This window comes from Dipodomys merriami, unplaced genomic scaffold (assembly GCF_024711535.1).
Source record: "Dipodomys merriami isolate MVZ:Mamm:240054 unplaced genomic scaffold, mDipMer1.0.p SCAF_25, whole genome shotgun sequence".
NCBI lineage: Eukaryota > Metazoa > Chordata > Mammalia > Rodentia > Heteromyidae > Dipodomys > Dipodomys merriami.
The window spans coordinates 20,099,428-20,122,822 of NW_027203937.1; the positions used below are offsets into that span (position 1 = coordinate 20,099,428).

Sequence of the window (23,395 nt, forward strand, 5' to 3'; positions counted from 1 at the left end):
TAACATGTCATTATCATACTGATGTTCTTATAATTAGGTAAACAAAACTTAATTAAATTTAGTTTCCTAGAGCACATGGCAAGAAATGATGAATCACAGGATTAATTTTTATTTTTAATATAAAAGAACAATATTAATATTCTTTAAGAATCACTATCATTTATTGTTTAAAGAAACAAGGCTTGCTTAAAATATTACAAATAATCTTCAATCTATATTCTTCAATTCTATTCCATAAAGCAAATAGGGAAATGTTCTTGAAAGTGAACTGGTATATTTTCTTGACATTCACTTCTTTTTTTTTTTTTTTTTTTTTTTGGTTTTATAAAATGTAATTTTATTTTTATGTTACTCTGCTGTTACATAGGGCATAACATTTTCACAAGGCTTTTTTGGGACTACAGTCAATGATTAGTAACACATAATAGTGGTCCAACTCTCTAAAGAACAATCACTAAGACAAACTGGACACCCTCTCATATGTGCACAAATCTGCATGGAAAAGTACTAAAGTTTTAAACTTGGACTTGTATACTTTATTTCCCCTTTCTAGTGTATTAAGAAATGACATGCACTTTAATTTGCCAAAAGCAATGCTTGTATTCTGGCAGCAACATGCTACTTCTATTACATAGTGAAGTGAATACCAGAACTACAAAGGCAGGAGGTGTAAGTGAATTTTTATTGGGTAGGGAAGTTGTCAACTTAAACAGCAGCAAATGAAGAATGAATAGGAAACTCCCTGTTGTCATACACATGACCTCCATTAAAAAATGAAACAGGAGGTATTTCAATTTGTAAGCCCTCAGCCCAGAAACATCAAGTGCTTTCCCACTCAATCTAATACGTCTGGATTCCTCCTAAAAAGGAATACATAAGAGCATGGAAAAGTTGCTTTCTGAAAGGAAACCCCCAAAGAAGAGTAAGGGAGGGAATGTAGAAATAAGGAAGTTATGTAGAACACACTTCAAGTTGTAATTCACTACATTTTTGTATCTTCACAGTAATACAAAACACAGTCACTTGTAGAACTGGTTTAGATTACTTAAATACCAGGTACATTTTTAGTCCTCTACATAAGTGTCTGGAAGTTACTTATGTGTATATGAAATGAAGCTATTAATACTTTTCTACAGCAGTAACTGCACACGAGGAAGGCCAAAACAAACACAAATCGAGGAATGGAGTTTTCCCAAAGCTGCAGTGTGAAAAGACTATGAACAGTTGATTCCATACACATGAATGGGTTTCTCTGCTATAGGAAATCCAAGTGGAATAAGGAATGGAGATGTGTAAAAAGGTTTCTTGAAGAGAAGGTTTACACCCTGTTTGTGTTTAGTTTTCGGCCTCTTCTGCCGCATCACATTCTTCTCCTGCGCTGTCTGATGTCCATAATGTTAAGTTGTCTCTAAGCAACTGCATGATGAGAGTGCTATCTTTGTATGAGACTTCATTCAGTGTATCAAGTTCTGCAATGGCCTCATCAAAAGCCGTTTTTGCCAGTGTGCAGGCAAGCTCTGGATTATTAAGAATCTCATAGTAAAATACAGAAAAGTTTAGAGCCAGCCCCAGGCGGATTGGGTGTGTGGGTTGCATTTCTTTCTTGCTTATATCAAAAGCCTCTTGGTAAGCGCCTTGGGAATTGTCTATCGTTTGTTTTCGATCATCACCACATGCAACTTCAACAAGGTACAGGAAATAATCTCCCTTCATTTTCAGATAGAAGACCTTACTCTCTGGATTAGTTGCATTGGCTATTAAATACTTATCCAACAATTCCAGGACGGTGGTGCAGATGGACCTCAGCTCCGACTCCACTTTCTCCCGATAGTCCTTGATCAGCTGCAACTTCTTGTCGGAGGTGTCGGTCTTCTGCTCGATGCTCGAGATGACTCTCCAGGCGGACCGGCGGCCCCCGACCACGTTCTTGTAGGCCACCGAGAGCAGGTTGCGCTCCTCGTTGGACAGCTCGGCGCCCTGCTCGGTCACGGCTTTCATGCAGGTGGCCATGTCGTCGTAGCGCTCGGCCTGCTCGGCCAGCTTGGCCTTCTGGATGAGCTCGGTCTTCTCCATGGCGCGGGGGACCGCGGGCGGGCGAGGGCGAGCGGCGACCTGGATGGGAGGAGTCCAACTCGAGAGCTTCCAGTCACCGCGGCCGCGACGCGAGTCCCTGACATTCACTTCTGTAGCAATGAGAATCCAAAAATTAATACAAAGGATATTGAGTTATTGATTATAGATGAGAAACAGTAAGTTATTAAAAATTTTCTGTCCAGCCGGGCGCTGGTGGCTCACGCCTGTAATCCTAGCTACTCAGGAGGCTGAGATCTGAGGATCGCGGTTCAAAGCCAGCCCGGGCAGGAGAGACCGTGAGACTCCTATCTCCAATAAAACCACCAGAAAACCGGAAGTGGCGCTGTAGCTCAAGTGGTAGAGCGCTCGCCTTGAGCTGAAGAGCTGAGGGACAGCACCCAGGCCCAGAGTTCAAGACCCAGGACCGACAAAAAAAAAAAAAAAAAAATTCTGTCCATAACACTACATGCATTACATCTCTTCATCATTAGTACTATTATTTTTAATTTTTTATTCAGTAGTATTTTTTTTTGTCAGTCTTGGGGCTTGAACTCTGGGCCTACACGCTGTCCATATACTCTTCAGCTCAAGGCTAGCACTCTACTACTTGAGCCACAGCATCACTTCCAGTTTTCTGGTGGCTAATTGGAGATAAAAATCTCATGGACTTTCTTGCCTGGCTGGTTTTGAACTGTGATCCTCAAATCTCAGCCTCCTAAGTAGCTAGGATTGCAGGTGTGAGCCACCAGTTCCTGACATAAGTGGTAATTTGAATACAATAAATTTTAGTTTACATGATAGAGACTAATAAGTGGAAACACCAGGATTTTCACCAAAACAATTCTAATTATCAAGAGAAAAATAAATCACATGTTTCCAAAGTAGAACAGTGTGGTACTTGGAACCTAAATAGAATACTACTTGAGTGAAGTCATTTCCAGATTCTAATTTGGCACAACCAGTTTTCTGAACACTGATACAACCCCTGGTTTTCAGTAATGAATTGAGCAAATATTTATTTAGAGTTAAATAGATGTTTAATACAGAGCTTACTTTCTTATACAGTTCTAACGTGTAAGTTAAATTCTTTATATGAAACTTGCCAGAAAATACACACAACATTTCAATATTTTAATCCAGTTTACACTGCAAATACATGGGGAGAGGGGACATGAGTTAAAACCACAATGTACACAGAATCTGCTTCTTGGTCTAGATCATTTGTGACACTTTTCTCCTTGATGAATAAAGAGTCTTGAGAGTAAAGCTAAGACACTGCTAAGGGCTCCTTCTTTAAGGGAGTGATTCCTATATATATAGTCTTTCAATGACACAAAAACCTTGTTGAAACAACTCTGCATTTTCTGTCAGTGGCAGAGAGAAAAGGGCTGTGATATTAGGAATGATGAAATAAGATTATCTCCCAAACAAACACAGTATCAGGAAGAATCTGGCCCATAGAAAGGTGTACATCCTAGTTATAAGTGAAGGACATTGAATCAGAAAGACTCAAGTAAGGAGGAAAAGATGTTTCAAGAAGCACAGAGGGGATCAGATGCATGGCCAGGGACAGTGCGCAGAAGTGTCAAAGGGGGTAAAACGGCTTAAGAGCTGGATCAGCATAGAATCATGGGCTCTGGACATTGTAAAGGATTGAAATATGGATAGACTTCACGGGGAAAGGCACAGTTAGTGAACTTGTAGATGAGAAATGCATTGTATGTAGTGCTGTAAAATGAAACTGAGCCAGCCTGGTAGTCTACAAAAACCCCAACACGTTCAAGAGCGACAGGCAAAGACAGGGGTAAGGACAAAGGAGAATGGGTGGTAGGATCCTCCCCGAAAGCTTTATACTCAGATTTATTCTCCATCCCTATAATCCAGTAACCAAGTTTTGGTCGAGGAACTTCATAAATAGTATGATTATGACTTGGCCTGCGTCTGAAGTGTCTTCCATCACTTAACCCCAGATGCCAGGATGTTTTCTTAGACACATCTACCTCCCAGTAGTGCTTCCCTGATGTGATTACGAGGGCGCCTAGGACTCCTAGGAGAGGTGAATTATTTCCTGGCAATTGAAATGCATTTTGTGAAAAACGTAAAACTTTCTTATGAACTTTCTGAGCGTGGAAAAAATGATCTCTAGAAATTGAAAAAGGTTCTTCTGTGAAAAAGACAGGAGTATACTGGTATCTTATTTTTCTTTGATCCTTAGAAATGTCAATTCTCGAATCGTCATTTGTAGTCACTCTCACGTGCACTATAGGAAAAAAAAATGACATGTTTGGGTAAGGAATACAAGAGAACTCTTTTTGTGAGGTTATAAGCCAAATTACAACAAGAATAGGAGAGATAACTGGAAGGAACTTGAAATCATAAGGAAATAAGGCAAGGTAAGACACTGCAAAAGCATCATTTCTCTTTGTGTGTAGAAAAGAGAAACCTAAGTCTGAAAACATAACACACAGTAACAGAACTAATTCTGAAAGATGGCAAGAAACTTTGATTGCTTCTTACCCCAGTGTTGGCGGGCATCAGTCAGCTCTGAAATGACAACAAGAGATCACATCACCACACAGTGTCCACCCTTCACATCTAGAAGCCGCATCTAGAAATTACACTGGCCCCCACTTAGCCCTCACCACAGCTATACCCCCACAACCACACCTAACCTCACCTTGAAACGCTTGCAGCACTCCTCTCAGACCAGTTATTGGGAACACTGTCTGTTCTTTCTTGGGGAAAGGTATTGGTTTCTTCATTGTCAAGAGTTCACATCTAGGGATGAGAAGAATGAACCTCTATACCTCAGACTTAATAACCTTCATCACCACCAACCTACCTATTGTTTCACACTACTGACCATTATATGTACCTACAGTGGGGTCCTGAGAAAAGAAAGAATAACCTGTGGCTGAAATCATAATACATACATCCACCTTCTCATTGACTCTCTGGGTGACTTAGAGAAGACTTTAAACTTTCTGAAGCAGTTTCCCCTGTCTAAAATGAAACAGTCAACTTTTCCATCTCAACCTCTCAAAATTCCCAAGAAATGATGAGCTCATGGGTTTTAAATCACAAGAAAATAAGTATATAGGAAAGACTGCCACTTATCTGGGTTCCTAGAAAAAATGGTTACAAAATAAGTTGGCAAAACATGGTTCCTCCTGGATATTCAAGGCATAGAAAGTGTAAAAATCGTATCTGGAGAAACCCAAGAATTTCATAGCCAGTTAACTATTACAGAGGCTCTCAGAGAACTGCTTAGCCTTCAGATTCTCTAGAGGGAAATTACAAACATTGGTGAAAAGGAGGCTTTATGAACACCAAAGTAATGCTGCTCTGAAATCCATGAGTGAGGAGAGATGGTGTTACTGACAGGTGAAGGGAGCTTCTAGGTGGTTGTGCATCCTTAGACACAAGGATGCCACTTCCTTCACTTTTGTAAAGTCTGTGAGCCACATGGACCATTTGCACCAAAGCCCAAACCCTGTTCTCACAGGTCAACATGACTATTTTCGAAAACATATATGCAACTGGTTACTTATTTTCAGGAGAAACATGGAAACACATAGGAAGTTTGTTAGTGGACAATTCTGGGTCTAAAGCAGATAAAGAAGATTTGTTCTATTTAAAATCAATCAAGCACCTATGAGATCCAGGACCAGAGCTGATATAGGCACATTGGGTGAATAAATGGTTATGCCACAGGGGTCTGCTACTGTATCATCTCATCCCCAATATCACAATATCTCTCCTGATCCATATTGTAAGTTTTCATAGCCTTCACCCCTACCAGAGGATCTAATTTATTCCCAATAGTTCTAATACATCCAAACTCTGATTTATGTCCAGAACTTGAGACAATACTACAGGCATATTTTCCTGATCTAGGAGATGTTATACTTACTATAATTATGCACTAGCTAGATCTCCAAATCTTGTCTTACCAAACAAAGGACCCTCCTAGTATCCCACACATACCTTCTCATGATGGTATTCACATCCTAGGGAGAAAGGAGACAACATAATTTAAGAATAGACTGTACTTTCTTTTAAAGTTTCATCAGAGCCTCACCAAATTCTGATGTGGTGAGGTTAGAAATGACCCAAGTATGAAAGACAAAAAATGGAAAGAGAAGACTAAATACAGTCATTCCATATCTCCGTGGGAGGTGATTTAAACAATACATGGTTCTTTCACTTCTTTTGTTTGTTTGTTTTTGGGTCCGGTCGTGGGGCCTGAACTCTGAGTCTGGACGCTTCCCTCAGCTCTTCAGCTCAAGGCTAGCCCTCTACCACTTGAGCCACAGCGCCACTTCCGGCTTTTTTTTTTCTTTTTGCTTATGTGGTACTGAGGAATCAAACCCAGGGCCTCAGGCATGCAAGGCAAGTACTTTACCACTGAGCCACCTTCCCAGCCCCATCCAGCTTTTTTCTTTTTGCTTATGTGGTGCTGAGGAATTGAACCCAGGGCCTCCATGCATACAAGGCAAGCACTCTACCACTAAGCCACCTTCCTAGCCCCTCACTTTTTTTTTAAACAGATAGTATAAACTAACAGTATTTGCCAAGTATTAGGTGGCATCTGAAGTGACCCCAGAAAGAAGCCTGAAGGACTTCATAGCCCTTATACACTACATGTGTGCATGCATGCGCGTGTGCATGCATGCATGTGTGCACGCACGCACACATACACACACACATACACACACACACACAGGCCACTGCAAAAAGAAAAGAGAAGATTTTCTGAATCTAGATACAGGGAACTATTCAAAGACTTACCTGCAGCATCTCCATTGTGGACCCTTCTAACAGACGCTCCACATCTGAGATGAGCTCAGTCACATGCGTGCTCTGCTGGGTCAGCTCATTTTCTGACACTGCCAGAGTTTGCAAACCATCTTCTTCCTCCTTTTTCAGCTTTTGGAGTTCTTTCTCCTCTTCAGTGTCCAGGATACCTTTCCATTGTGTAAAATCTGCCTGGACATTTTGTATCTTGCCCTGTATTTGAGTCTTCAAAATCGAAAGGGAAGGGGGTGAGAGAGGGTGAGAGAGAGAGGCATTCAGGGTATCAGGTAGGGCTGGAGATTGCTTGGAGAGGTCTCATAGAGAAGGGAGGCTCAAGGAGAGGAGTAATTCTTAGGGAACCATGTTTTCCCTTCATGACATTTCAAACCAAGGACCTTAAGTCAGCATGATCAAAGTCTAGCCTGAGACAAAACTGGATGAATGCGTGTGACATAACTTTAACACAAGATTCATGACTATCTCTGTCACTCCTCAACCCATTCCTGAACTCTCCTTCAGAATTCAAACACTGAGGACAGAAGTATAATCCATTACCAAATACCTTTCCTCACCAGCATCACAGCAATGGCTCCCCCCAGAAAGTTGGGCTCCTCTGTGATCTCCTCACTCTGCAGCCCCCACCCCACATGGGAAAAGGAGAAGATAATCAAATGACTTTGGGCCTTATCAACTCTCAGGAAATAGAGAAGCCGGGAGGGAGCTCCTCCCCATTGTTCTGCTCAGTTTGGGCTAACTCCTTCAGGAAGTGTCTTTCCTTGCCTGCCAAGAAGTTTTCTCTTCTTGGAGTTCAGCTTTCCACTTCTCAGATTCTTCCTTGTTCTTCCTCAGCTTGTCCAGAGCTGCCTGGAGCTTGTTCTGTGAATAAGGAAGGAACCACGGCAGAGTCACTGTCTGAACTTTCTCAGCCTCTCCACAAGGGATAACATGGAAGAAATCAGGAAGAGAGTTGAGTTTACAGAAAGGATGAGAACTGTAATTAACTTCTAGCAGTTGGAAGAAAAACTGAGGTGGCAAAAGTCTCCTCCAAGTCTGTCTCAGGTAATAACATAACAATCCTCTTATTAACAACAGAATGGTTCTTCCTGATGGCTTGTTTTGAGCCAGCCCCAAGTTGGCCTCAAACTCTCTTTGTAGCCCAGGCTGACCTAAAACTCTGAATCTTCCTGCTTCAGTCTTCCTATGGTGGTAATTCCTACATTAGAGGTATGTACTACCATACCCACTTACACTGATTCTTCTTGTTTTGTTTTGTGCCAGTATAGGAACTCGAACTCAGTACCTTTTGCTCTAGCTTAGCTTTCTCCCTGGCCTCCCTGCTCAAAGCTGGTTTTCTAACCACATAAACCACATTTTCACTTCCAGTTACTTGCTGATTCAATGGAACTAAGAGTATTGTGGACATTTTTGCTTAGGCTGACTTGGAACGGTGATTCTCACATTTCAGTCTCCTGAGTAGCTACTATTGTAGGCATGAGCTACCAACACCAGGATAAATGGATACTTTTTATAACAGAAGAGAATTCTGGTCCTCACCAGTGAAAATAGTCTACATCTGAATTCATTTCAATTACTGCTCCATTAAAAGGAACATTCTTGGTCAACAAGTTTCAACCCATGGAAGATACAGTAGAGCAATATTTTCTGCTGCCAAGAGTTCATATTTAGGCTCCTTCTCTTGTAAGACAGCAGATTGCACAGACATGTTCTTTAGGCCTGAGAAAGTCCACGCGGAGTGGAAAAGAGTCACACATCTCAGTTCTAGGATGGTGATGTATTTAAACTACAATGAATGCTACCCAGTAGAGATTTCCCTTAGGAACTATTCTGTGCTCCATCTTCCCTCATCCCTGATTCTTACCTGGTACTCCTGGGCAACCTCTTCCAAGAGGCATGTGTTGTGACCACGGTGCTGCTGAGATCGCTCACAAAGCCAGCAAATCACCTCCTCATCATCCTTACAGAAGAGCTGGAGTTTCTCACCATGCTGTGGACAATGACGCACGTTCTGCTCCTTTGAGCTCAACGTGGCCTTCTTGAGACTCTGCACTATGTTGACCATGTGTCGATGAGGTCTTAAGTTCTCAAAGTTGTAAGGGCTTTGACACACAGGACAATTGCTCTCCGATCCTGTGCCCATGTTGAATTTATAGCTTAAGGTGATACAGGCTTGACAGAAGATATGTCCACAGTCTATGCTCATAGGTTCTGTTATGAGCTCCAGGCAGATGGGGCAGGTCACCTCCTCCTTTATGTTGGCCAAGATTGCTGAAGCCATTGATGGCTGTTTCCCTGTTCCTGCAGGTCCTGACTTTTGAGGCTTCTGATGTTCAGATTCCTGCGTGACTGGAAAGATAAAATGGGGGCAAATTAGAGAGACATGCACTCAAAGAGGCACCTGGGAAAACAACTCCAGAACCTGTTCTTGTGCCAGTGAACAACAACTCCCAACTGTCCCCAAAACTCACACTGGCAGAGAGCCACACCCCTAGGAGAGGCATGCAGCTAGAAAGAACCTTGGGAAAACAACATCAGGACCCACCCCTACACAGGAAAGAAGGCTGAAAACCATCACATTCTCCATTCCACTATCTGTGATGGGAAAGATGCATCTAGCTCCAGTAACAACTCTAATCAAATTACAACTCAGAACCGAGGATCTTTCTCTAAAACAGTCCTAACTCAGGCTATTGCCATAGAAACTGTGGTATGGAACAGCCCTGATCTCTGACAACACAGCAGAGAGGCACTCTTTCCCCCCCCCCCCCCCGCTTTTTTAACATAGTTTATTTTCTCTCTCTCTTTTTCTTCTTTCTCTTCATTCATTTTTAGAGAACATAAATCTCCAAGTTGAATGTTCTGGGTCTACTGATAGGATGATTTGAAATATGTATTTATGCAATTTATAATGTGTTGTTTGCAATATACACATGTAATATCCTACTTTTCCTTATGTCACCTCTCTCTTTTCAAAAGAGCTTACATTTGACAGGAGGTAGCAATTACCTTAGGCCTTTTACAGAAGACACTATCAGGGTGCCTTCTCTTTACTTGACTCCTTTCTTCTACAACATAGACTACAAGGGGTATTTTGTTTCTTCTTTTCTTCTTTCTTTCCCTTTGTTTTATTTTTTCTTCGTCTCCTCCTTCCTCTCCCTCATTTATATCCTCCACCACATTCATTCCCTCTCTTGTTCTTTGCTTTTCTCCTCTCACTCCCCTAAAACAAGTATTTTTGTTGGGTGTAGAGCTTGAACTCTGTGCTTGGGCGCTGTCCTTGAGTTCTTCATATCAAGGCGAGCGCTCTATTGCTTGAGCCACAGAGCCACTTCCGGTTTTCTAGTGGTTTATTGGAGATAACAGTCTCATGGACTTTCCTGCCCAGGCTGGCTTTGAACCGCGATCCTCAGCTCTCAGCCTCCTGAGTAGCTAGGATTACAGGCGTGAGCCACCAGTACCTGGCAATGAATAATTTGAAATTATACATAAGACAATTCGTGAGCATTATGAGGGTAAAAGAATAATGGAAGAATTCATAGAGACCACAAACAAAAAGCGAAATCAAGTTCAAGAAATGTCAAAGGAGTTAAGTGAGAAAGTAGCCACCCAGTTAAAGGAAATTAAAAAAAATACAAACAAATTAGTGATGTAAAGAAGTCCTTAAAAATCCTAAAATAAGACTTCAATAAAGAGATAGAAACCCTCAGAAAAGACCAAACAGAAATCAGAGAATTAAACAATGAAGTAAAAAGCTTCTGTGGCCGAATAGATAAAGTAGAAGGCAAAATCTTAGATCCAGAAGACAGAACAGATCAAATTGAATGACAGGCAGTTATTATATAATAAAAATCCAAGAAACAAGAAAGAAGCCTTCACGAATTATGAGACTCAATCAAAGATCCAACTTAAGCCTAATAGGTATCCAGGAATGGAAAGAGGAGATAGTCAAGAGGATGGGAAACATATTTCACAGAATCCTAGCAGAGAACTTCCTAAATGTCCAAAAAGAAAGGCCTGTTCAGATACAAGAAGCATTTAAGACACCCAACATCATGGATCAGAGCAGAACATCCTACTGCCACATTATAATTCACACAGGATCAATAGAGAGACCAAGCAAAGGATCCTAAAAGCTGTCAGAGAGCTTGATTACCAAGGAACAACAGTCCAAATAAACACAGACTTCTCAGCTGAGACCATGAAAGCAAGAAGAGCCTGGTATGATGTATTCCAAACCCTAAAATCCAACAATGATTAACCCAGAATACTGTACCAGTGAAGTGCTCCTTCATAACTGAAGGACAAATGAAAACATGCTATAACAAAGATTAAAACAATTTATATCCACCAAGCCAGCATGCCAAAAAATACTTAAAGATGTCCTTCATATAAAAAATCAACAAGGATGCAATATTGGCAGAGAAAATGTCCCTTCCCAGAGAGCCAGATAAATATAGCAAGAATAGAAGAGTCACAGCCCCTAAAGAAGGAGATCACTGGCAGGCATTACCCGACACCTCTCAATCCTAACCCTCAATATCCATGAACTTAACTTTCCTATTAAAAGACATAGACTGATACTTGGATCCAAGAAAGACCAGACCATCTGTTGTCTACAAGAGACACATCTTGCCGACAAAAGCAGACACAGTCTCAAAGTGAAAGGTTGTAATAAAATCTTTCAAGCAAATGGGCCCAAGGATGCCCACTCTCTCCACTCTTATTCAATATAGTACTGCAATTCCTACCAAGAGCAAGAAGGCAAGAGAATCCCACTTAAGATATTCTTTCCCCCCCCCTCTTTTCCTGGTCCCAGGGCTTGAACTCAGGGCCTGGATACTATCCCTGAACTTCTTTTGCTCAAGGCTAGCACTCTACCACTGGAGCCACAACACCACTTCCGGCTTTTTCTGTGTATGTGGTACTGAGGAATCAAATCCAGGGCTTCATGCATGCTAGGCAAGAACGCTATCACTGAGCCACCTTCCCAGCCCCTTCCTCCCCCCGCTCTCCCCCATCCCCTGCCTCATAAGATTCTTAGGTAATCAAACATCTATTCTTGTCTTTTCTTTCCAAGACCTAAAGCACCAAATAATTTCTTCATGAAGATTTCTTTTCTTACCACTCCATAATCAACAAACATATCCCTGTCTGCATGCACACAGTATGTTAATTCTTTCTTTAGTTATACAAATAGTGATCATATTTGTTTTAAAAGGTTATCTTCAATATATTGAGCTAGCATGAATTTAATCCGTTCAGGTTCCTCTTTCAGAGATCTATCCTGTACCTGTACAGAGTTAATCAAGACAAAAAGATTCAATTTACAAAGACAAAATGAATACCAGAACAACAAAAGTGTGGAAGTAGAATCTAAACGGTGGCAGGTACAAGGAATCTGATTTTGTAAATGTTGGTATTTAAGTTGGCCTAGAAACTCAAAGACCTTGATAGGTTTCAAAAATCATGAATGCATGTGTTTGCTGGGAAGAGATAACACAGATGCATGCATGGAATCACACAAATCTTGTGTGTGTGTGTGTGTGTGTGTGTGTGTGTGCTTGTGCTGATCTTGGTGTTTGAACTCAGGGCCAGGGTGTTGACTTTGAAGATGCATGCATGGAATCACACATATACTCAGTGTGTGTGTGTGTGTGTGTGTGTGTGTGTGTGTGTGTGTGTGTGCGCGCGCGCACGCGTGCGCGTGCACATGCTTGTGCTGATCTTGGTGTTTGAACTCAGGGCCTGGGTGTTGTCTTTGAACATTTTGCTCAAAGCTAGTGCTATACCGCTTGAGCCACAGCTCTACTTTCTTAGGGGTAGGGGGTAAGGAGGGATGGAGGTAAGTTTAATGGAAACCAAGAGTCTCATGGACTTTCCTTCCTGGGCTAGCTTTGAACCATGATTCTCAGATCTCAGGCTTCTAAGTATTTGAGCCGCCCGTGCCTAGAAACATAAGTTTATCTTTTAAAACACACCTTGAACATTTTCCTAGACAGATTATCCATTAGGACACAGATCAAGTCCCACTAAGATCAATAAGACCAAAATGATTTAAAGCATATTTGCTAATCACACAGTGTGAAACTAGAATTGGACAGTAAGGAAGACTTGGGGGAAACCTCGCAAATATTTGGAAGTTATACAACATTCTCTTGAACCATCAATGACTCAAAACAGAAATAAAAAGGAAATCAGAGCTGACAGTACAAAGCAAAAACATTAATAAGAGCATTTTTGTCGAACTCTGATTTGAACTCTGGGCCTGGGTACTGTCCCTCAGCTCTTCAGCTCAAGGGAAACACTCTGCTACTTGAGTCATAGTGCCACTTGTTTTGTTTTGTTTTTCTAGTGATTTATTGGAGATAAGAGTCTCACAGACTTTCCTGCCCATTGGCTTTGAACTGTGATCCTCAGATCTCAGCCTCCTAAGTAGCTACGATTACAAGTGTGAGCCACTAGTACTGGACTAATGAGAGCATTTCATAGCAGTAAAGTATTAGACTAAGAAAAGAAGCAGGATATCAGATAAATATCCTAGTTCTAATCCTCTAGAATTAGGAAAGGAAAAAGCTAAATGGAAAGTTAGCAGAAGGAAAAAAATGAACAAATATATATCAAAAGACCACAAAAGAAATTAACCAAAATGTTTATTTTCAAACTAAACAAAATTTTCAATTTTTTAACTAAACCCAAATACTAACCAAAAATACAATAAATTCTAATCAAATAAATACAACAAATTCCAACTAAAATACAAATTAAAAATACTGACATGACTTGAATAAAATCTGAAGCAGAAGTGGACACTTTATAATAAATGCTTCAAGAATTAAAATGGGGGATTGGGAAGGTGGCTCAGTGGTAGAGTGCTTGCCTTGCATGCATGAGCCCCTGGGTTCGATTCCTCAGCACCACATAAGCAGAAAAAGCCAGAAGTGGCGCTGTGGCTCAAGTGGTAGAGTGCTAGCCTTGTGCTGAAGAGCTGAGGGACAGCGCCCAGGCCCAGAGTGCAGGCCCCACAACCAACAACAACAAAAAAAGAATTAAAATGGATCATAAAGGACTAATAGGAACAAATAAATGGATAACACAAAGGAAATTGATTATTTCTGAAAATACAACTTGCAAAGATTGAATTAAGAAGAAGTAAAAATCAAATAGATCAATAAAATAAGGAGACAAAAAGAATAATTAAAACCTCTTAATGTAGGAAAGCTTAGAATCAGATAGCTTCAAAAGACAAATAGGCTACTGTAATGAAAAAAATAGAGTTAACATCTCTGTTGAACTTAAAAAGTAACACGTATAAACAAAACACCAGGAAACTGAATTCAATAACTTACCAGAAAGATTATAATTAAGATGGGTGCTGGGTGCCTATAATCCTAGCTACTCAGAAGGCTCAGATCTGCAAATTGCAGTTTGTAGCCAGCCTGGGCAGGAAAAATCTGTGAGACTGTTATCTCCAATAAAACTATTCAGAAAAGGGCTGGGAAGGTGGCTCAGTGGTAGAGCCCTTGCCTTGCATGCATGAGGCCCTGGGTTTGATTCCTCAGCACCACATAAGCAAAAAGAAAAAAGCCAGAAGTAGCACTGTGGCTCAAGTGGTAGAGCGCTAGCCTTGAGCTGAAGAGCTGAGGGACAGTGCCCAGGTCCACAGTTCAGGCCCCACGACCAGACCACTCCCCCCCCCCCAAAAAAAAAAAAAAAAAACAACTCAGAAAAGCCCAAAAGTGGTGCTGTGGCTCAAGTAGTAGAGTGGTAGCCTTGAGCCCAAAGAAGCTCAGGGAAGGTACCCAGGCCCTGAGTTCAAGCCTGAGGATAGACAAAGAAAAAAAAAAGATTATAAATAAAAAGCAATTGGGATTAATATGTGGCATTCAAGATTAATATATAACATACCACACCAGTAGGGTTATGAAAGATATAAAACTATTATTAAGAGGGTTGAGAATGTGGCTTAGTGGTAGAGTGCTAGCCTAGCATGCATGAAGCCCTGGGTTTGATTCCTCAGTACTACATAAACAAAAAAAGCCGGAAGTGGCACTGTGGCTCAACTGGTAGAGTGCTAGCCTGGAGCAGAAGGAGCTCAGGGACAGTGCCCATGAGTTCCAGCTCCAGGACTGGCAAAATAAAAAATAAAAAAGATAAAAAATAAACACAATTAATAAAGTTTAATTTCCTTTCATAATTGCGACTCTAAAATAATGTAAGTATAGAAAGAATTTCCCTCAGCATAATTAAGCCCATATCTGAAAATTCCATAGCTAACATTATAAGTATGGAAAAAAAACAAAAAGCTTTTCCTCTAAAATCTAGCAGAAGACAAGAATACCCACTTCACTTTCTGTCCCTTGAAGTGCCAACAAGTACAAGCAATGAGGAGAAAAAGACTTGAAAATAGTAAAAGAAAAACTGCACTTGTATAAATGAAATTACTAAAGAAAATACCAAACATTGTAAAACATTGTGAGAACCAATAAATTCAGTAAGTTGTAAAATACAAAATAAAAATAGAGGGTTGGAAATGTGGGTTCAATTCTTCAGTATCGCATAAACAGGAAAAGCCAGAAGTGGCCCTTTGGCTCAGGTGGTAGAGTGCTAGCCTTGAGCAAAATAAGCTCAGGGACAGTGCTCAAGCCCTGAGTTCAAGCCCCAGGACTAGAAAAATAAATACATAAATAAATAGAAAAATTAGGTACCTTTTTCTTTGTTTGTTTTTCAGAGCTGAGGATCGAACTCAGAGCCTTGCCCTTGCTAGGCAAGTACTCTTCCACTGAGCTAAACCCCCAACCCCTACATATATTTTTGTACACAAATAATGAACAACTTGAGAAAGAATTAAAGAAAATTATTCCAGAGATGGGCATGATAGGGCTCAGCACTGGGGAGGTTGAGGCAGGAGAATTTTGAGTTAAAAGCCAGTCTGGAATATACAGTATGTTGCTGTGAAATAATAGAGGGAAGAAGGGAGGGAGAGAAAGAGATCCAAAACAAAGACAGTTGAGAATAAGTTCAACAAAATAGATTAATGATCTGCACACTGAAACTGTATAACTAATGAAAAGAAAGAAATTAAAGAGATCATAAATATATGTAAAGATAGCATATGCCCCCTGTTCACGGATTAAAAGAATTACCATTGTTAAAATACCCTTATGTGTCCAAAGTGTGTAATTCTTGTCAATTCCAGTGATACTCTTCACAGAATAAGAAAAGCATTGTTAAATGACAAAACCTAGCCGGGTGCCGGTGGCTCATGCCTGTAATCCTAGCTACTCAGGAGGCTGAGATCTGAGGATCGCAGTTCAAAGCCAGCCTGGGCAGGAAAGTCCATGAAATCTTATCTCCAATAAACCAGCAGAAAACCGGAAGGGGCTCTGTAGCTGAAGTGGTAGAAGGCTAGCCTTGAGCCGAAGAGCTGTGGGACAGTGCTCAGGCCCAGAGTTCAAGCCCCACGACCGACAAATAAAATAAAATAAAATAAAATGACAAAACCTTGCAAGTGGCCAAAGTAATTCTAAAAAAGCAAGCCTAGAAGTATCACACTAGCTAAGTTGAAAAGCACTGTTAAAGAAAACAATACTGACATGAAAACAGACACAGAGTAGAAATAAACCTAAAACATATACTAGAGTAACTTTTGGCTAAGACACTACAAAGACACTAGGACGATCTCTTCAGTAAATGGTGCTAAGAAAACAGAACTTCTATATGATAAGGAAAATTGCTAGGATGGAGTATCATGTCTAAAGAAATAAGGCACACTGAAAATACAAATCTAAACCTAAAAAATAATGTCAACATTATGAAATGGGAGAGGAAGGACTATTTGGAGATAGGAACTAATGCTATGGGGAGGGGGAGGGTGGAAGGAAGGAGGAAAATACGATCTAGTACTTCATATGCATATGTGAAAACAGATGAATACAAACCCACTAGTATTTGTTCAAGGAGGGATGCAAGGAAACAGAATGAACAACAATGAAGTAATTTATTATTATTATTATTATTATTTGCTTGTAGGCCTTTTAGAAATCTTAAAATGACACTCATTTGTACAATTAATATGTCGTGAAAAATTGAGGGAAAGAAAAGAGATTTGGTCTAAGCTCATCTTTCTTGTAACAGATAACATTGTTTTACTTTACTCCTAGTGAGTGTGTGCAGGACTCTGCGTGTGTGTGTGTGTGTGTGTGTGTGTGTGTGTGTGTGTGTGTGTGTGTGTGTGTGTGTGTGTGTGTGTGTGTGTGTGTGCTGGTCCTGGGGCTTGAACTCAGGGCTTTGGCGCTTTCTCTTTCAACTTTTTGGCGAATAACTGCAGGGAAGAGTCTCACAGCATGGGTTCAAACCTGGGTCCTCAGATTTCAGCTTCCTGAGCAGCTAGGATTACAAGTATGACCTATCAGTGCCCCTAGGCACAAGTAATTTTTTTTAAACAAAATTTAATAAAGTGGGACATCGGCTGTTCTCTTCTGTGGGTGGGGCAGGAGGCACAGAGCAGACTCCAATATCCATGGAGAATGTCTTTGAGGAAAAACTAGGAATGCTTAAGTTTGAGTTCAGCACTGGAGTTACTCCAATTTACCTATTCCCTGTGTAGGAGTATCCAGAAATTGAAACTGAATGGATTGGTCATATAGTTGTCAGGAAATTGGTGTTGTACACATTAATATTGCTCATCCAAAACAAAATCTTTCTCTTGCTCTTTATCTGGAGAATCATGGGTGCTTTCCAGAAAAGTTGCTCAATTTCCTGTAAAGACAAATCTAAGTTTCACTTCCTACTTCCCTTAAGGACTTTTAAACTAAGTTGCTCAATTTCCTGTAAAGACAAATCTAAGTTTCACTTCCTACTTCCCTTAAGGACTTTTAAACTTTCGGTTCATGGGGGGGTGGGAAGTGGGGGAAGGGACACTTGCTCTTTGAAAGGCATATTGTCACAAAATTAAGAGCAGGAAAACATTTGGCAAGTTTGATAACGATTTAAACACAAGTGACTACAAAGCCACACAGACTGGGAGCTTCTCTGCAAGTACTGAGCTGTGCAAAGGGTACACTTCTGAGTTTGATCATTCTTAACTTTCATTTGTTTATTTGAATGGGGGGGATTGGTCAAAATCCACCTGTAATAAATCCTTCAATCGGTAAGTTTTCTTTCTTTCTTTCTTTTTTTTTTTTTTTTTTGGGTCCGGTCGTGGGGCCTGAACTCTGGGCCTGGGCGCTGTCCCTCAGCTCTTCAGCTCAAGGCTAGCGCTCTACCACTTGAGCCACAGTGCCACTTCCAGCTTTTTTCTTTTTGTGGTGCTGAGGAATCAAACCCAGGGCCTCAGGCATGCAAGGCAAGCGCTCTACCACTGAGCCACCTTCCCAGCCCTTCATTCCTTTTCAAAGATCCTTCTGGCTTGGCACCTGTTGCTGGCAGGGAGAGATCACGCGGACTCCCTTCACCAAGGAGCAATTCAGAATTACAGAGTACAGAAGAGATGGCAGAAGACTGCATCTGTGAAAGTCGCTCTCCCCTCAGGTAGCAGCCTTTGGCCACCTTTAACCCCCTTTTTCTCCCCAGGCCTCCCCTCCACAGGCACTGCTGACAGTCTGCTCTCAGCGGGAAGCCTGATGGCTGGGCTTCCCCCTCCCTTCAGAGCAGCTGGCCTGACAAATAATTAAACTCACCCAAGCTTCAGTGCCTTTCTTCTACAGTTTCCCAAACTCTGACTCTTCCAGTTGCTTTCAGATGCCATGGAGGGAAGTGAAGGGTTCCAGGAAGTCAGTATTTGCTCTTCAGAATCAAAGTCCACTTTGATAAAGAAGGAAGGGAAAGAGAAACCACAGATCAATGGGATAGAGACCCACATATTTCTTTCACAGGAGAGCTGTTACTGAGAATTTACTTTTTTTTTTTTTTGTCAGTCGTGGGGGCTTGAACTCTGGGCCTGGGCGCTGTACCTCAGCTCTTCAGCTCAAGGTGAGCGCTCTACCACTTGAACCACAGCACTACTTTCTGGTTTTCTGGTGGTTTATTGGAGATAAAAGAGTCTCATGGACTTTCCTGCTCTGGCTGGCTTTGAGCTGCAGTCCTCAGATCTCAGCCTCCTGAGTAGCTAGGATTACAGGTGTGAGCCATCTGTGCCCAGCGAGAATTTACTCTTAACTATGTCTTTATTTCAGCATCCAGGAGTCAGTGGTAAGGTGGATCAGGAATTTGAGGCAAGCATGGGACATCGTGGGCTCTAAGCCATTCTGGGTGATGTAACTCTTCTTCAGAAATAAGTAAATACAGGAGGGGAATGTGGCTCAGTGGTAGAGTGCTTGCTTAGGATGCATGAGGCCCCGGGTTTGATTCATTGGTACTGTTAGGAAAAGGGAAGAGAAAGGAAGGAAACAATCTGGACTTGATCTTCCACAGACTAGTATTGTTTATTGAGGAACAGCGAGCCACACAGCCTTTCTATGGGCTTGGGAGTTGTGTCCAAGGGGTGGGGCCAGAGTCAAGGTTTTATGGAGTCTGAGCAAGGAGTCAGAGGTTGCTTGAGTTTAGTATAGGGGTGGAGAGGTAGGAGGTGACTGTAGATGCAGGCAGAGAATCCCTTATCCAAGGTCTCAAGCTTTCTTAATAGTCAGACAGCTCTACATCTGTCTTGCCTAAATGGTTTGACCTTTACAGGGTCTAGTTCTGTCTTCCAACCTCTTAACCCTCTCCAGGCTTCACACCTTGGCCTCAGTGCCTTACAGGTTAGGCCCACAACGGAATGTTTACAACCAGGCTCAGATTGTCTTGCCTGCTGTGAGGCACTCTGCACAGATCTTTGGTGGCTTGCCTGATGTCCGTGTGTGCCTGGGAAAACAGGGTGGGGGTCGATCCTTCAGGTACCACATACACAAAAAATGAATTAAAGAACAAATTAACCACTAAAAATTGTTTTAAAAAAAGAAAAAAAAGTAAGTAAAGCTTATTAAGTGAAAAAGGAGCACCTTCACCTGTCTCAGAATTTTATCGTTATACCACTTCTTCTGAAATGTTCATTTCACCTGACCAAGTCAGAAAAGGTGCATCCCATCTGTTGGCTAGGTTCTACTTTTGAGTAGGAGACATGAGAAAAGTTAGTGATCCTTGGAGAACGGCAACAGCTTTCTGAGTCTTGACTTGGGGGTTTGTGTCACAATGCTAATTTTACTCTTGCTTAATCCCAGGTTGTTTGTTATGTTCAGTGTTATTCAATATATGACATTATTTCAGTGGAGAAGGTAAGACTCTTTCTTAACAGGAGTATGGATACCTCTAACACAATTCCATCTAACACATATTGCAAACACACCAATGGTTTATCTTACATAAAATAGCAGGTCAATAAGTGTGACACTTATTGTTCAAATAATCAAGAAAGTGGTAATGAATGATAAAAGAATATCATTCAGTGTAAATAAGTGAAAAGCAAGGTTCTCAGCTGTCTGAGAAGTTCATTTCAGGTTTGCCATTTCCTTCAATGATCCTAAGGAAGAAAAAGATTTTTGTATGATCCTGAAGGCAATAGAATCACTGAAGAATTTCACAGTGAAACATGAAGCAATTCTATATGATTGAGAAAATGTCCACTTTGGATTGTACACAAAAACTGGATTAGAGAAGAAAGACTAAAAACTCTTTCACAATGACTTTGAAATAGCTGAAAGTGTGGTTCAAGTGGTAGAGAGCTTGGCCCTGAGTTCAATAGAGAAATGACTTTGAAATACTCTCAGAGAGACAGGAAATAGATTAAGACCTGTTCAAGGCTAATGCTATAGTAAAGGCAAGATAACTCTCTCTCTCTCTCTCTCTCTCTCTCTCTCTCTCTATATATATATATATATATATATATACACACACACACATATATGTATATACATATATGTATATATCTGCATATACTTATATGCACTTCAAATTTAAATATTCAAGTGTTGGATTAATTTTTTTGGAAAGTAATATAGGAGAATGAATGAGAAGCTAGGTTTCTGGCTTTCCCATCCATGCTTTTATTGGTGTAATTAAACATTTAAAAAAGACAGATAAAATAAAACACAAGTAAGAACACTTCTTATAGAGATAGTGAGTTTTACAACAGATTTGGAGAAATTAGTTTACAGTAATTTGTAAGCCATTTGTGGATACAGACTTCCAAGAAGAAATTGGATATAGAACTGAGAGTTCAGAATCATACACATCTGCATTGGAAATCTAGGTTTCTATTAATTGTATTTCTGTGGTCTTTAGAAATTTTTCTTTTTTAAAAAATATAATGCACATTAATATTACTAATATTATTGACTATTATTATTACTTTCAAATAATAATCTTTATGTATGTAAATATTTCCTGCCTTCTGTCTCTAGTTGGACAAAGTTAGTGGTAAATATTCATTTAGAAGGAAGTGAATGTAATATCAGAGTGGGAAGCATTCTAGTAAGAGAAATGGAAACATTTATGCATTTCCCTGTATTCCCAAGAGGTAGTTCAGGTTAGATGAAGATGTCCATTCCCTCATGAGGGAATGGGGCCAATCAGATAATCATTTCTCCCAGGATGGAATGTAGTTTGGGGCATTTAATAGCTTATAGCCACAGACTTCTGAGAGACTGAGCCCTAGAAAAGTAAGATGCACAAAGCCTAAGAATGTTCCTGTAGTCTCAGTGTTCTTAAATCTACTTGTATATATTTGTACTAATGCAAGGCAAATTCAATGTATATTTTTATGTTCATCATACTAGGGTGTAAGTTCTGCCATTTTTTCTTTAAATTTTTCAAAATCTCAGCACTTTGCATTGACATGAATTTTGTAATTTTATAAGTTATTTCTCAATTTACACATATCACTTTTGGGATATTTGACTATGAATCTATATACCAATATGGAACTAGTGAAATATTTATGGTATTGAGTATTTGTTTAAATATTATATATCTCCTCATAAGTGTAGCTTCTGTTAAATTTCCCCAGTAATGGATTAAATGTCCATATGAATCCCAGTGATGTAACTCTTTCCAACAACTCACCTATGGTATAACAAAATGAATACCAGGAACCTAGAACCTGAGCTGTTAGGGAGAAGGTGGTGTCAAGAGGCGGGGGAAGGAATAGTAGAATGGAAAGAGGAAGGGTGAGAGAATATAGACATAATATTCAATGTAAATATATGAAAGTTGAACTAGGAAAATTGACGGGATGGGAGAGATGAGGGAGAGTGAGGGTAGGGGTGACATTGATAACACGTTATACTCCTAAACTGACATGTTGAATTGAGACCCCCTATGTATAACTGCTTAAATCAAAACACTGAGATTCCAACTTATCCTAGTATCAATAATAAAAAAATTCTGTAAGTATAAAGTGCAATTGTATAACTGCTTAAATCAAAACACTGAGATTCCAACTTACCCCAGTAACAATAATAAAAAAAATTTCTGTAAGTATATAGTGTAATAAATGTAACTTTAAACTATTAAATAGATTAAATAAAAGATTGCACATAGCAGGAGACTAAGAAAATTTAAGAAGTGATCTACAAGAGTGATCTAACTTCTCAAACATACATAAAGGATTGGAAACAATTAACAAAGGGGGTCATGCCAATGTTAATATCAGATTAACAGCAGAATAGTTTTCTAACCCACATCAATAATATTAACTATAACACCAGCATTAGAAAAGATCTTCACTATGTTCTAAGCAATTAAGATTGTATTAGGATTGGAGGTATGACTCAGGTGGTAGAGTATTAGACAAGAAGTGAAACCATCAGATACCAAGTTCAAGACTGGATCTCAGATTAAAGAAAAAAACCATTATATCAATAGCTGTGCAATTGTATGTCTATCTGCTTAAGTGTCATGCAAGTGTTTACAATAGATCAGAGACAATACAGAACAAAATAGACAAAGTCTCCTGCTTTAGTAAAATTTACATTCCACTAAGGCATGGTTAAGGACCTTATGAATTCTCTTGGACTGTGTTATATGGCAGCAAAAACAATAAACAGAAAATTCTCTCATACTGAAATCTGCATAAAATGAGATGTGTATCACTCCCTTCTACAAGCACCATGAGTTTCTTCGTTATTAAAACAACCTCCTCTCAGATCTAAGACACTGAAATTGTCTATGTGGCTCATTATACCAACATGATTTTCAGTTCTTGTGTCATAGATCAAAGTGAATAAAAACAAATATATCTAAGTCAAGATTAGCTTTATTATTCTGTGAGTACCAAGTACTAAAATGTCTGTGCATCCAAAAGCAGGTATTGGTTTCTCAGACACCCTCCTATGTGAGGACTGATAAGCTGTGAATGTCATTGAGGGATCCTGAGGCTATCTAGGATTCAGGTTTGTTTTCTTCTCCAATTAAGGAGTTAATAGGCGGGAAAGTGCTTATAGGACAGCTTTATTTGAAAGCAAAATAAATAAACAACAAAATGGATTCCTTGTATAAGAAGAGGTCCCAGAGTCAGATGTTCACAGTCTCCTCC

General features: G+C 40.2%; 1 protein-coding gene across 1 annotated transcript in view; it reads right to left on the reverse strand.

Moving 5' to 3' along the window:
- Positions 1-301: 301 nt before the first annotated feature.
- Positions 302-23,395, reverse strand: part of LOC138836466 (uncharacterized) — a 37,614-nt gene continuing 14,520 nt past the window's right edge. Inside the window, exons 2-9 of the mRNA XM_070035175.1 lie at positions 18,567-18,690; positions 8,750-9,234; positions 7,651-7,746; positions 6,865-7,095; positions 6,061-6,083; positions 4,751-4,851; positions 4,591-4,617; positions 302-2,183 (exon numbers count right to left, since the gene is read on the reverse strand). Coding sequence (XP_069891276.1) covers positions 1,336-2,183; positions 4,591-4,617; positions 4,751-4,851; positions 6,061-6,083; positions 6,865-7,095; positions 7,651-7,746; positions 8,750-9,166 — 1,743 coding nt within the window. The 5' untranslated portion in view covers positions 9,167-9,234; positions 18,567-18,690 and the 3' untranslated portion in view covers positions 302-1,335. The remainder of the gene's footprint in view (positions 2,184-4,590; positions 4,618-4,750; positions 4,852-6,060; positions 6,084-6,864; positions 7,096-7,650; positions 7,747-8,749; positions 9,235-18,566; positions 18,691-23,395) is intronic.